The sequence below is a fragment of the Dysidea avara genome, chromosome 4, assembly GCF_963678975.1.
Source record: "Dysidea avara chromosome 4, odDysAvar1.4, whole genome shotgun sequence".
Lineage (NCBI taxonomy): Eukaryota > Metazoa > Porifera > Demospongiae > Dictyoceratida > Dysideidae > Dysidea > Dysidea avara.
In genome coordinates, this window is record NC_089275.1 from 17,406,196 (window position 1) to 17,417,396 (window position 11,201).

The 11,201-nt window shown below is 37.3% G+C and overlaps 2 protein-coding genes across 6 annotated transcripts; one reads left to right on the forward strand and one right to left on the reverse strand.

Moving 5' to 3' along the window:
• Positions 1–540: 540 nt before the first annotated feature.
• Positions 541–7,689, forward strand: LOC136253397 (mucolipin-2-like). 4 transcript variants are annotated; one of them, XM_066046051.1, is made up of 12 exons: positions 541–660; positions 1,057–1,417; positions 1,778–1,972; positions 2,833–2,974; positions 3,217–3,268; positions 3,868–4,183; positions 4,243–4,503; positions 4,718–4,819; positions 5,230–5,358; positions 5,474–5,683; positions 6,463–6,661; positions 7,069–7,689. In XM_066046051.1, exons 2-12 carry the CDS (start codon positions 1,142–1,144, stop codon positions 7,482–7,484), a joined length of 2,298 nt encoding a protein of 765 aa, XP_065902123.1. In that variant the 5' UTR covers positions 541–660; positions 1,057–1,141; the 3' UTR covers positions 7,485–7,689. The 4 variants fall into 4 exon arrangements, with proteins under 4 accessions (XP_065902123.1, XP_065902126.1, XP_065902125.1 ...); XM_066046054.1 differs by lacking the exon at positions 541–660 and adding an exon at positions 685–819; XM_066046053.1 differs by lacking the exon at positions 541–660 and adding an exon at positions 725–854.
• An 834-nt stretch (positions 7,690–8,523) lies between these two features.
• LOC136253399 (uncharacterized) lies at positions 8,524–11,077 on the reverse strand. 2 transcript variants are annotated; one of them, XM_066046059.1, is made up of 2 exons: positions 10,919–11,077; positions 8,524–8,989 (listed from the first exon to the last, which is right to left on the reverse strand). In XM_066046059.1, exons 1-2 carry the CDS (start codon positions 10,935–10,937, stop codon positions 8,682–8,684), a joined length of 327 nt encoding a protein of 108 aa, XP_065902131.1. In that variant the 5' UTR covers positions 10,938–11,077; the 3' UTR covers positions 8,524–8,681. The 2 variants fall into 2 exon arrangements, with proteins under 2 accessions (XP_065902131.1, XP_065902130.1); XM_066046058.1 differs by lacking the exon at positions 10,919–11,077 and adding an exon at positions 9,585–9,624.
• Positions 11,078–11,201: the final 124 nt, after the last annotated feature.

Below are 11,201 nucleotides of genomic sequence, written 5' to 3' on the forward strand. Positions count from 1 at the left end.
TTAGTAGAGAAATTCAAGGGCTGTGTTTGTCAGGTAAATTATGGATTCTAATGGGTACGTACAATTTTTATCTAACATAAACACGTGTATTTTCTATAGGGCAAGAAACAATGGCTGTTGACAACTGATCATTGAGAACAAGCTTGATTAGTTTTCAATTGAATGCGGCATACTTCATGATAATTGATGTTTAAAGTTAAACTTCAGTATACTGTGCATGTAAAATTTCCAAAACCATTTTATTTTAATATGAGAACCATCAAACAGCTGCACCTTTGGTAATTAATTATCTTAGGAACCTCATGTTGAAATTTCACTACATCAGAATCATTAGCATGATTGGTGGAATGGGCACTAAACGATAGCGGGTACGATTTTATGCAGTAAGAGAACTACACAAGTTTTACAGAAACATACCCAGCATCATAGGTCCTGTCACTCAGACTATCTTCAGCCTGTCGAGGGCAACTGGAAACTCACAATCAGTGGGTTTCAGTCCATTCCGTACACGTTATAGACCAGTCTATGTTCCGTATATTATGGTAATGCGCGCCAGTGATATGTAGACAGGACGGAGGGGAATCTTTTTGTGGTCCTTGGGAATAACGTAGCTATTAACAACTTGGGAATGTCGCACTCATGTTTTTAAGAGGACGTGAGGTAAGCTATCTCAGCTGACAGCGTTTCTATAAATACGACCGATGGCATTAATACAAGTCAAGTCTATGTGTTAATTCATTGCTGATTAACATTTTTTAAACACCTTATTCGTCGCGTGCACGTGCTTTACACGTCTTCACCCGATCTGGATTTCTAGTAGTAAGAAGTGATCTTTGTCTGAAGTAGTGTACGGGGTATGCTGATGTAGTATTTTATTTGTTGACGGGCAGTGTGAATGGCACCGAAAGGAAGGAATTTTCGAGGGTATTTGGGCTGTATTTGACATGTACAATGTTGACGTTTATATTAAACTTTGTTAGTGTGTTACCAAACAGTGTTAGTGTGTTTGCTGCAATGTATAGTACATTTTTGTAATGTTCATATTTCATACCATAGATCTTCTACTGCGTACTGTATAATCCAGTTTTTAAATTAGCTCCTGGGTAACCAAGTGAACCGTTTCTCAAGCGAAGTCTGTCTTATGGATATACAGTCAAACTATAACGAAATGGCAAGGCATTCTTCATATTACTCGTACAATGGTAATGCCATGGTGGAAGATTTCCCTAGTCAGCATGTGCGGCAGGACTATGGCAGGAATAGATCAACAATGTCAAAGCACACACATGTGACCGGCTCTGATGCAGAATTGTGGAAAAAATGTAACGTGCTCTTGAAGTCACATAAGAAATTGACAAGACTTTTTGTTGTTGATTCATGCATCCATCTAATCGTACTGATCTTCGTGACAATCACGGTGAGCCAGCAAGGGGAATTTCTTATGATTTGTTTGGTTATAAGATCTGGGATAAGTTGCTCCTTCAAAAATATCATATTTCAAATCTGTATGCTCTGTGTGGCTTTGGCAACTAAATCATGATCGATAGATGGGAAAATGGTCCCTCTGGTCCTATTTAAAATCTGCTGTTGGATTTTTATTTCTGTGTAGTGTTGGCTCGTGTTTCTCCTTTACAGTGTAGGGGCTTAGGGTGCTAAAATATTAAATTATCACCATCTTGTCACTGTGTGTGTTGAATATGTGAACCAATTAACATGTTACTTGTTTATCAACCATGTACGTACCATTATTTACACATCTAAATAATAACGTTTGCAGACTGCCAACCTGGCTAGTGAAAAACAGAATTTTCGAGACTTTTGGATTGATTTACAGAAAGGGTATTTCTCACTACTGTTAAAGGATTACTCACCAGAAGTGTTTGCTGACCAAAAGTTTGTCTACACCTCATGGTTACAACTAGTATCAAGCCAAGAAGAAGTCTTGGATCATCTTTCATATGCATTTCAGCAGGTAAGAGACATATTGAATTATGCATCCATACGTAGTGGGTGGGGTATATATTACAGCACACCTCATGTATGGAACAGAATTCATCCACAGTGTTTTGACAGTATGTAGGGTTACATATGGTGGCGATCAAATTGCAGAAATCAAATTATGTTTGTCTTGATGATGGATAACTAGGTAGTGTTTGTGATAATGTGGCTGATTTGAAATTCCCCTTAGTTATGTACTTGTTAGGTGATCAAGTGACATCATGTCTGTGTAAACACAGCTATACTCGTCAAATTAAAGTACTTTTGTGTAGTGCTGTATGTTAGAACTTTGAGTTCATTTGTTCTCAATGTAATAAATAAGTGACAGTGTGAACCAGTTAAACAATGTCACCCAAATACTAAAAGATGAGATCGGCTGGCTTGCCAGGTTCCATCACTTCCCAGCTGTACATATCAGTTTTGTTTACTGATTAGTGCAATTAGAAAGTGGTTATATTATAATATCAAATAAAGTAGTTGAGGAATGAGCTGATGTGTTAACTTAGGCTAAACGGAGAGGAATGAGGGAGGCTCATAAACTTCATGAATACCCTACTGTGCAGCAGTCACCAAAAATAACATTGTAGTCAAATGTCACCGTTTTTCTGTATCCTTGATTTCTGCTATAGTTTTTTATTTAACACCCTTTAAATACACACTGAATGTTTGTACATGTTGTCCATCACATCTGTTGACTCAGTAAAGGTCATTGATTCAGTAGGTCGTGTAACTTGTTAACTCAATACTGAAAAATGGGTTCTAGACTAACTTCATAGTGTATGCATATATATCTGTATCCTAGGCAACATGTTAGAGGTGTGTATATTGCTGTAGTTTGAAAACGTTGATAGCGTTTCTCTGGCAAGAATCACAAAGAGGAGATACCATAATGGAACAATAATATATCCTGAGCTCTGTGTTAACAGACGAGCTCCAATAGACCTTCATAAGGAGTATGAAGTGAAAGCCATTAGAAGTAAGTATTGTACTCTATTGAATAACTGTACTGGTTAAATTTCATGGCTGTTATATATCTACATGAACATAGTATGCATTCCCCCCACTTGATGTACCCTAATTTTACACTGTACCATACAGAATTATAATAATATTATGTGTGTAACTTTTATTTGAGCTGACATTTAACCTGTAAAATATTGTATTCCAGCAATGTGATGAATAGTTGTGATGTTTTCTTCTTGTTGTCAATCACTGTAGATTGTTCACATGTCAGAAATGATAGTGATATTGTCAACACAGTCAATTCAAGGTAATTCCCTCCTACTTGTGTTACCGTTTGTGTGTTCTTGTGGTAATGTACTGTACACAACATTACTAACATATTATGTGTAGTACTGTGTGGTACGTGTTGTAACAATGGTCAGTCTATATATATATACAGGCAATGAAGCTTGAAAATTGCTAGACAATTCGTTTCTTTTATGTACTAGAGTAGGTGTGCTTGATGTAACTTATAGATTTGAAATAGTTGTTTCGTATATTATCGTTGCTTTGTATATTATCGTTGCTTTGTTTGGGCACAGTTTTGTTACATATATATTCTGATTATTGTTTCAAATACATATACGTTTACAATAGCTGATGTTTACATCAATTTGGCTAGACACAAGTTTCAGTGGTTGTTGTAAACAGTTAACTACACACAGTCTAACAACTGCTCCCTGGACTTATTCAGTCTTTTGACTACATAATAATAATATCAAGAGTTTAACTCTTGGTAATATGTATAAAGTGTAATATGGCTTGTTTACTAGAGTAGTGGGTATAAACAAGTGTTTCTTGTTATCTTTACATAGTTTACATGTTGTAATAATGTATTCGGTTTCAGCGTACCTTTTTGTCTTGTAGCTTCTATAGTGCTCTGCTTGTATCCATGGACTTTCAGTTTACGGAGACTTTTTTGATTGAAGGCCACAAGCCAGTTTGTATACAGGTTGAGGCTAGCTATTCCATAGAGAATGACCATCAACGTTACCTCTGGCCAGTCAAGATATTTGTTAAGGGAAGTCTGACCAGTTGTGGTGACAATTACGAGAATAGACACTTCCTTCCTGTCAACAATATTGCGTTCTTCGTGACTGCGGCTGTTATAACAGTTGGAGTTTGTTTAGTAGGATTTGTGTTTCACTCAATAAGACTGCTGACATTTCTTAAAGTGGGAAAGGTTAGTGTCAAACCCCTTTAATTTATAAAATTTTCATGAGTTCTTGTTATTTGTTATAGATTGTAAGAAACTATGCTAACACGAAGAAGCTCAGCAAGCCACTATGGTGCTGTTTTCCCACAAAAATACAACAATGGGTTTGCTGGAAGTCCCCAGATGAGATTAACAAATATGCTGACATGCATCCTCGTATACCACTGAAGGCCTATGTCATATTCTGCCCACCCATACACATATTGGATACATTGTTCTTAATGTTAGCCATTGTTGGAGTGATCCTGCAGTTTACCTTATTAAGGATTTCCTCTGATACTGACGAGGTATGTATGTACTTTTTTACTGCATTATGTAATAAAAAAATTGGTACTCATTGACTAATTTAGCTACCAAATTATATGTAGTTAACCTCTTCAGGAAATAGGTAAAAGAGTGTTTAGTAGGTATATAAACAATTCCCATATATAGTAATACCTTTAGTGTTTCGTGTGTACCATTGACATGATTGTGTATGATGTTTGATGTTCCTATTTGCAGCTCATTCGTAACTCCACCACTGTCTCATTTGTGTTTGGACTATGCTCGATTTATTTCTGGTGTACGTCATTTAGACTGTTGAACCATTCAAGGCTAGCTGGGGTGAGTAATACCATTATTTTTATTAAGAAAATTTTAAAAACTTGAAAAATTATTTTGGGGTTAAGTATAGTAACATATTTCCTCATGTAGAAGAAGCCTGGAGGTTTGCTTCCTTCCAGCATTTGTAGAGCATTAAATGGGGGAAAGCTTAGGAATTTGTTAAAGCTCAATAGAACACCTATCACTTAAAGTGATGCCTGAAACATTAGCTGTATGTGTTTGACATCGCTTAAGTTCAATGCTGCACCAGCAGAAACCACTATCCCAGACATTGTTTCCTTGAAAATTCTCTCTTTAATCACACACCTTTTTTAGCATGCCACTTTTATGTGAGGGTATATGGTACTGCTACTAATGTGTTTTTTGTTTGTTTGTGTGTTTGTTTTAATATATGTGCATTATTTGTGTAGGTGACTATTAGATCCCTGGTGAACTCGAAGGCCACGAGTAGCATCCTTGCAGCACTCACTGTTGCTACATTTGCTTACATTGGTTTCGTGTTGTTTGCTTGGGTGTTAATTGGACTCTTTCATCCTTACGTAAGTCACGTACTGTACGAGTACAACTAACTGTAATCTGTGTCTCCAATAGACTTAATAATCTACTGAATTTGTCCTTTTTAATAATCTATTTATGTATTCGTTTCTCCAACAGTTTAGCACATTCCGAATTAGTGCTGAGAGCTTCTATTCCCTACTGTTTGGTGATGAAGTGATTACGATCTTTGATGGTATAATTTCGGAGCAGCCACAGCAGTTCATTTTCGTGATGTCGAGGATAATTATAGCAATTTACGGCATGCTGTTCCCCATCCTACTGCTGTCCGTGATCATTGCAATTGTCTCCGTAGCTGCTGAACAGAAGGTATGTTCGTACATATGTATATATGTACTATTAAAGGTGTTTGGATACAGTATAATTATTTGATGGAATGTTTGCATGCATGTGGAACCTTTGTATGGGGAGAACTTACAGTTACATAGAGATAAAGGCTTTCCTCTTTCTCAGGAACCCAGAAAGATGTTTTGCAGCCAATCTGATACATGTTTTTTTATAATTTTGAGAGGCTTCCTTGTCTAAGAAAATATAGCTTGGTTTTCATAACAAACCACGTAAGATGAGGTAATTCCTTATTGAGATTGGCATTCTAAATTACAAGTATAAGGAAAAATTAAGAATTTTAATTTCAATTAGGGATCAGAATTTTAAGTTTGATTGTCGATGCAAATCGTACTTTGAGCTGTCTGCAAGGAGAAGTGGTACACAAAGGAAGACAAAGGCACTTTTGGGCTTGATTATACCTAACCAATACTGAATGTTTTATGAAGCTAGTATTGGGTGATATTTTTGGCCAGAAAAACCCAAGCCTCCATGCATATGATCCCTAATACACAGTACTACCGTACTGTGATACTGGCTGAAAAATCAGTCCAACTTTAGTAAAAGAATTTCTATTAACGGTGAAATTTCGCCCTTCCCCAATAAGAATGTCAACTCAGTCCCAACATAACCAAGTGACCTCTCACCTCATATAGTGCCAAGAAGTATTTCAAAGCCATCTCATTATTGATAATTTCACAAGTGGCCCTATTACTGTACAAGCATATTTTCAGTATTTTCAATACCTTTTGTTTTTCTTATAGTATCTTCCTAAACTGCAGCAGAGCCCGTCACATACAAAACAGTGCATAGATAGTGATGGACTACCTGTAGCTAATATCTGGTTTACCTGGAGAGTGTTGTTAGAGTGGGCCACTGCTCCAATGGCATCACCATTTCCCGGTGCAGACCATGTCAGTAACATTGATCAAGATGATATGTCTGTGATCAACACAGATCAAGGTGAGCATCAACACACTGTGTGATCAAGAGTTTAATGTGATGCTTTGTATAGTATTTAACTGTTATCAGCTGTTGATCAGAACTAGCTACTGAATATATATTTTAATACTATTACTACAAAAGTCACCTCTGCTTTCAAAGATGGACCCTGATCAGGCCTTCATTATGGTATAGACTCCTCAATATAGTGGCCAGGTTCATACAAAGTCAACATGTACTGTACTTAATGACCTCTTTGTAAAGACCACTTATACTTCATTACCTCTTTATAAAGGCCATGTATAATGACACCTTATGTATTTTGATCCCACATGTAACATTAATAATTTGACTCTCACTTTAACCAGACAGAAGCCTCAGTAGTTTACTTACATGTAATGTGATTCCCTGTCGTCATCTTATTACAGACAATACTTCTGACCGGCCATCTGTGACTATAGAAGACACTCAACCAAGCATACCAATGAGGTACACCAGCTCAGAAGCCCCACTGACAACTAATGAACAGGTTAATCCGGTATCATCACCAGACAAACATGTTACAATACGAGAACATTCCACCAGTGGCTCAGTAGGAACTGCCGCAACAGATATAGGGGATAATGACAATAACCTTAACTACACCGGCTACCAAGGATTACAGATGACCAACCCATTGTCTACAAGCCCAATGGCACATCAGCGTACCATAAATGGGTTCTCAAACAGCAATGGTAGAATCTGGCCACAGCTGTCACCCACAAGTAGAAAGCACTTAGGACAACAGCTACCAATGACTGTTGTTATACGTTCATCATACCCACCTGATGAGACTGAAGTATAGCATTGTTGATTGTGTGTGCATATACATAGGAGTTGCACTAATGTATAAATTGGCATATGACATCATTTTACTGTATTTTACAACATGTATTTCAATACTTGTACTCTTTTCGTTTCTCAGTTATCAGCTTTTGTATCATGTGTTGTTGTGAATTAATACGAGTGTATTACAATGGATTAAATATCATAATTATGAATTACCTATATAGATTATGGAAGGGTATATAGTATGTATGCGTTGAGCTGTATCTGCAAAAACATTTAATAACTCATGGATGCAACTACACATGATCTTGAAATTTGGTTCATTTGCAGCACTGTTTGATACGCAAAAACATATTTCAAAATCTTTTCATTCAAATGTCTGACAATATTTACAGCCAATTAAAATTTTCAAGACATTTCCTATATGAAGCCATAAAAGTGCAGTCTCCATTGCAGTCCTTTCCCAAATTTGTAATGGAGCCAAACCAAACGTGTCTGTTGTTGACACCTTTGCTGTCACCACTAATCATCTGGTTGGCTGAAACATTAACTCTCTTGAGAAAAAATCCACTTCTAATTTTTAGCTGTTTTCAGGATCCAGCTCAACTGTACATACTATAGTTAGATGCTAAATGTAGATCTCCTGTTTGTGAGATATCCAAAACCTTTGTCTAAAGTAATTGAATTGACATAATGTACTGCTGATAAATTAAAGTAGTTGTTAGGTGCAGAGGTTAGGTGTTCAGTGCACAGTGGCATGTGTTAAGTTTTAGTAACATTTGTAGATGAACGATTGTTACTTTTGAGGATTACTTGTAGGCTGCTGCATACATGTATTGCATAGAGTAAACACTGGTAGGTATAAATTTCAAGGATGAGGCTGGCTAAGCAACCACAAAATTGGCAATAAGTTACATCCCGTAAAACTTGAACATAACATACAGTTACGCTGTCCACAAGATATATTGTCCGCATGTAGTTAAGCTAAACACAATTTATTTAAAACCTCCAGGAGCTTGCTGAATGCTCAATTAGAGTATATTCAGCATTTTCAATTTCCACTCAGTAAAATTGTTTCTATGTAAGCATTACCACCCTGTGTTAAAATCAATTGCAATTACAATAAGCAGCATGCAGTGTTAGTGTAAAACATAGAAAAGTTTACGTCGATCAAGTTGAATTTATATCAGGAGATTGGGTATATCATATATGTTCACCTGGGTGCTGGAGGTGGTGCTCCCAGCTGTTCACATAGTTGCATTGCTAATACATTCTTCCCCACAGCAGCAGAACATAGTACATTGATCAACTGTCTCCATGTTGCATTGGGGTTTACATTTAACCACTCATCAAACATTTCTCTGCAACAATCACGTACACGTCCTCGTCCATCATTGTCAATCATTTGTAGGGTACCATTGGGTATTCCAAGTTGTAGGCCAATGGCATGCCATCTTACGCCAGCTTCTGGACACACCTTTTCCATCAATTCAGCCAGTTCAGGTTTCCTCAAGGCTGCATCTACACCATAAATAATTATATATAGTATAACAAGAGTTAACAATGGGGGAGAGGATAACAACATTACACATCATATATGTATGGAATAACAACATGGTCAATGTGGCTATGCTCACTGTTGACAAATTATGTACCCTCACACAAATGTTCCCACAAAATACTGACATTACAAGTTGGTGTGTGGCGTTTGGCCAGAATCCGTCCGGGTGGCCTGTGGATCAAGTTATGGTGGGTAATCATGGGTTGGCTTTTTTTCAGCTCTTCTAGGTATTTGTCCCGTTTCACATTAGGATACATTACTCAAATATTTTCGCTTAGGTTCCTAGGCTAGTGGTAAACACCTCGTACAGGCTCTGCCTTCTGTGTTCGCCCTCCAGTGCCTAATTGGTAAAGTTGAATATAAAATTCTTTGTATAGCACAATTGTACCAGTTGTGCAAAGCAAAACAACTGAATAATTATCTACAACTAACTAAATGGCACCACACACCACCCACTAGATATTAGGCAAGTTGTGTACACAGAAAATAGGACCTGTTCCAACATGCATATGTGTATCACAAGTAAAGCTGTGAAACATAAACCTATCAACTGACCAGATATTTTTATAAAATCAGTCATCGGTTATTCTGCTGCAGAACCTGTTAACCAATCTCTAACATTTTCACATGATTTAGATACTTTTATATTAAGATATCAGTCATAAAATTCATCTACACACTTTGTGCCTATTATTTTGTTCTTGTATAGACAATATGACGAACTGTACTACAAGTATAGACAATATGACGAACTGTACTATAAATTTTAAGTTACACATGGATAACTGAATGTACAATAACTTTCAATTCAAATGGCAGTTATATTATTTGTTCAGTAATCGGTTACAATATTCTGTCTAGTTTCACATCTCTAATCATACACAGTGGTGTAGCCAACCTTACTCAAATACCAGAGCTACCAATTAACTCTCACTACCATGCATGCTAACTGTACTTTAGGCTGATAGATTGAGCTACAGTTCCAGGACTGCAGCCTTACGTCACTGAACACAAGCCAAGGAAACTGAAGGCCAAACCAAATTGATTCCTCATCAAACATTTTCTAAAATGAAGTAGGCAAGCTATTGTCATTAGCAAAACACACTAATACAATAATGAAAATGTTTACGATGACCGTATGAGGTATCACATAGTGTAACTTTTGTAGCAGCATGCACATGGAACAGGAATCAACTTTGTTGGCCTAAACAAATTATACTCAATCCATCCTCAGATGTTGCATAGCCAACCACTGAAGGTCAGTGACCACTTAATGGCAAGTCTAACAGCAACTTTACCAATGACTGGAGAGCACACAGACAGTAGTATAGGGCCGTAGCCAGACTTTTATCTGGGTAGGTTCTTCAGACGTAAAGGTGGACCTTTTGTGTAATGTAGCTTGAGAGTCTGGGGACATGCCACCAGGACATTTTTTGAAAATACAGTCTGAAAAGCTGAATTTGGTGACATTTCAGGCACTAAAATTTACATTAGACTTTTGCTACTGAATTGCTAGACTTGAGTAACTTTTTAACTGAAATAGTGGACCTGTTTCTTCAAGAGGGGGGTTCTTCAGAACCCTTAGAACTCCCCTTGCCTACGGGCCTATAGTACTGACCCCTCTCTCAGACAAGTGATCAGTGGTGAGACCAGACACTGCTAAAGACATACATGCCTTGGTGTACGAAACACATGTCCATGGTCCCACTTATATGCACCCCCTTGCCTTCAATCACTTTATTTTAAAGATGCAGCCTAACGCTTTACTCTAAATAGTGCACACTCCATTAAAACTTACTTCACAGATTTATTACGTCACTACAATGACAGATTAGTAAAGTGATGTTCACACCACGACATAATGCACAATCAAAAAACAGTGCTCTCACCGTCATTAGCATTCGCCATTACAAAAGCCACGCCCCACTTACACCTCACGTGATAAGTAGAACCACCAACTCTTCGATCCTGTTCGATTGGGAGGTTGTTGCCGATACCACGATTTTAAATTCTCAAAGGTATGTATACAATTGTTAGTAATGAGCATTATGGTTACTTTCTTGTAGAGACGACAATTAAACTGGCGGTTTTGTCGCCAAGCGGGTACCTCTCCCATATCACATATCATATGGCCAATAGTCTCGCGTAGCCAGACCCTATATTTCTCCGCAC

Coding starts and splice junctions, on each gene's coding strand:
- LOC136253397 (XM_066046051.1), top strand. CDS start 1,142: ATGGATATACAGTCAAACTATAACGAAATGGCAAGGCATTCTTCATAT. Junction 1,418..1,777: donor TGATCTTCGTGACAATCACG/GTGAGCCAGCAA, acceptor TAACGTTTGCAG/ACTGCCAACCTGGCTAGTGA. Junction 4,184..4,242: donor CATTTCTTAAAGTGGGAAAG/GTTAGTGTCAAA, acceptor TATTTGTTATAG/ATTGTAAGAAACTATGCTAA.
- LOC136253399 (XM_066046058.1), bottom strand. CDS start 9,609: ATGACTGATTTTATAAAAATATCTG. Junction 8,990..9,584: donor TGATTTTATAAAAATATCTG/GTCAGTTGATAG, acceptor TTTATGGTGTAG/ATGCAGCCTTGAGGAAACCT.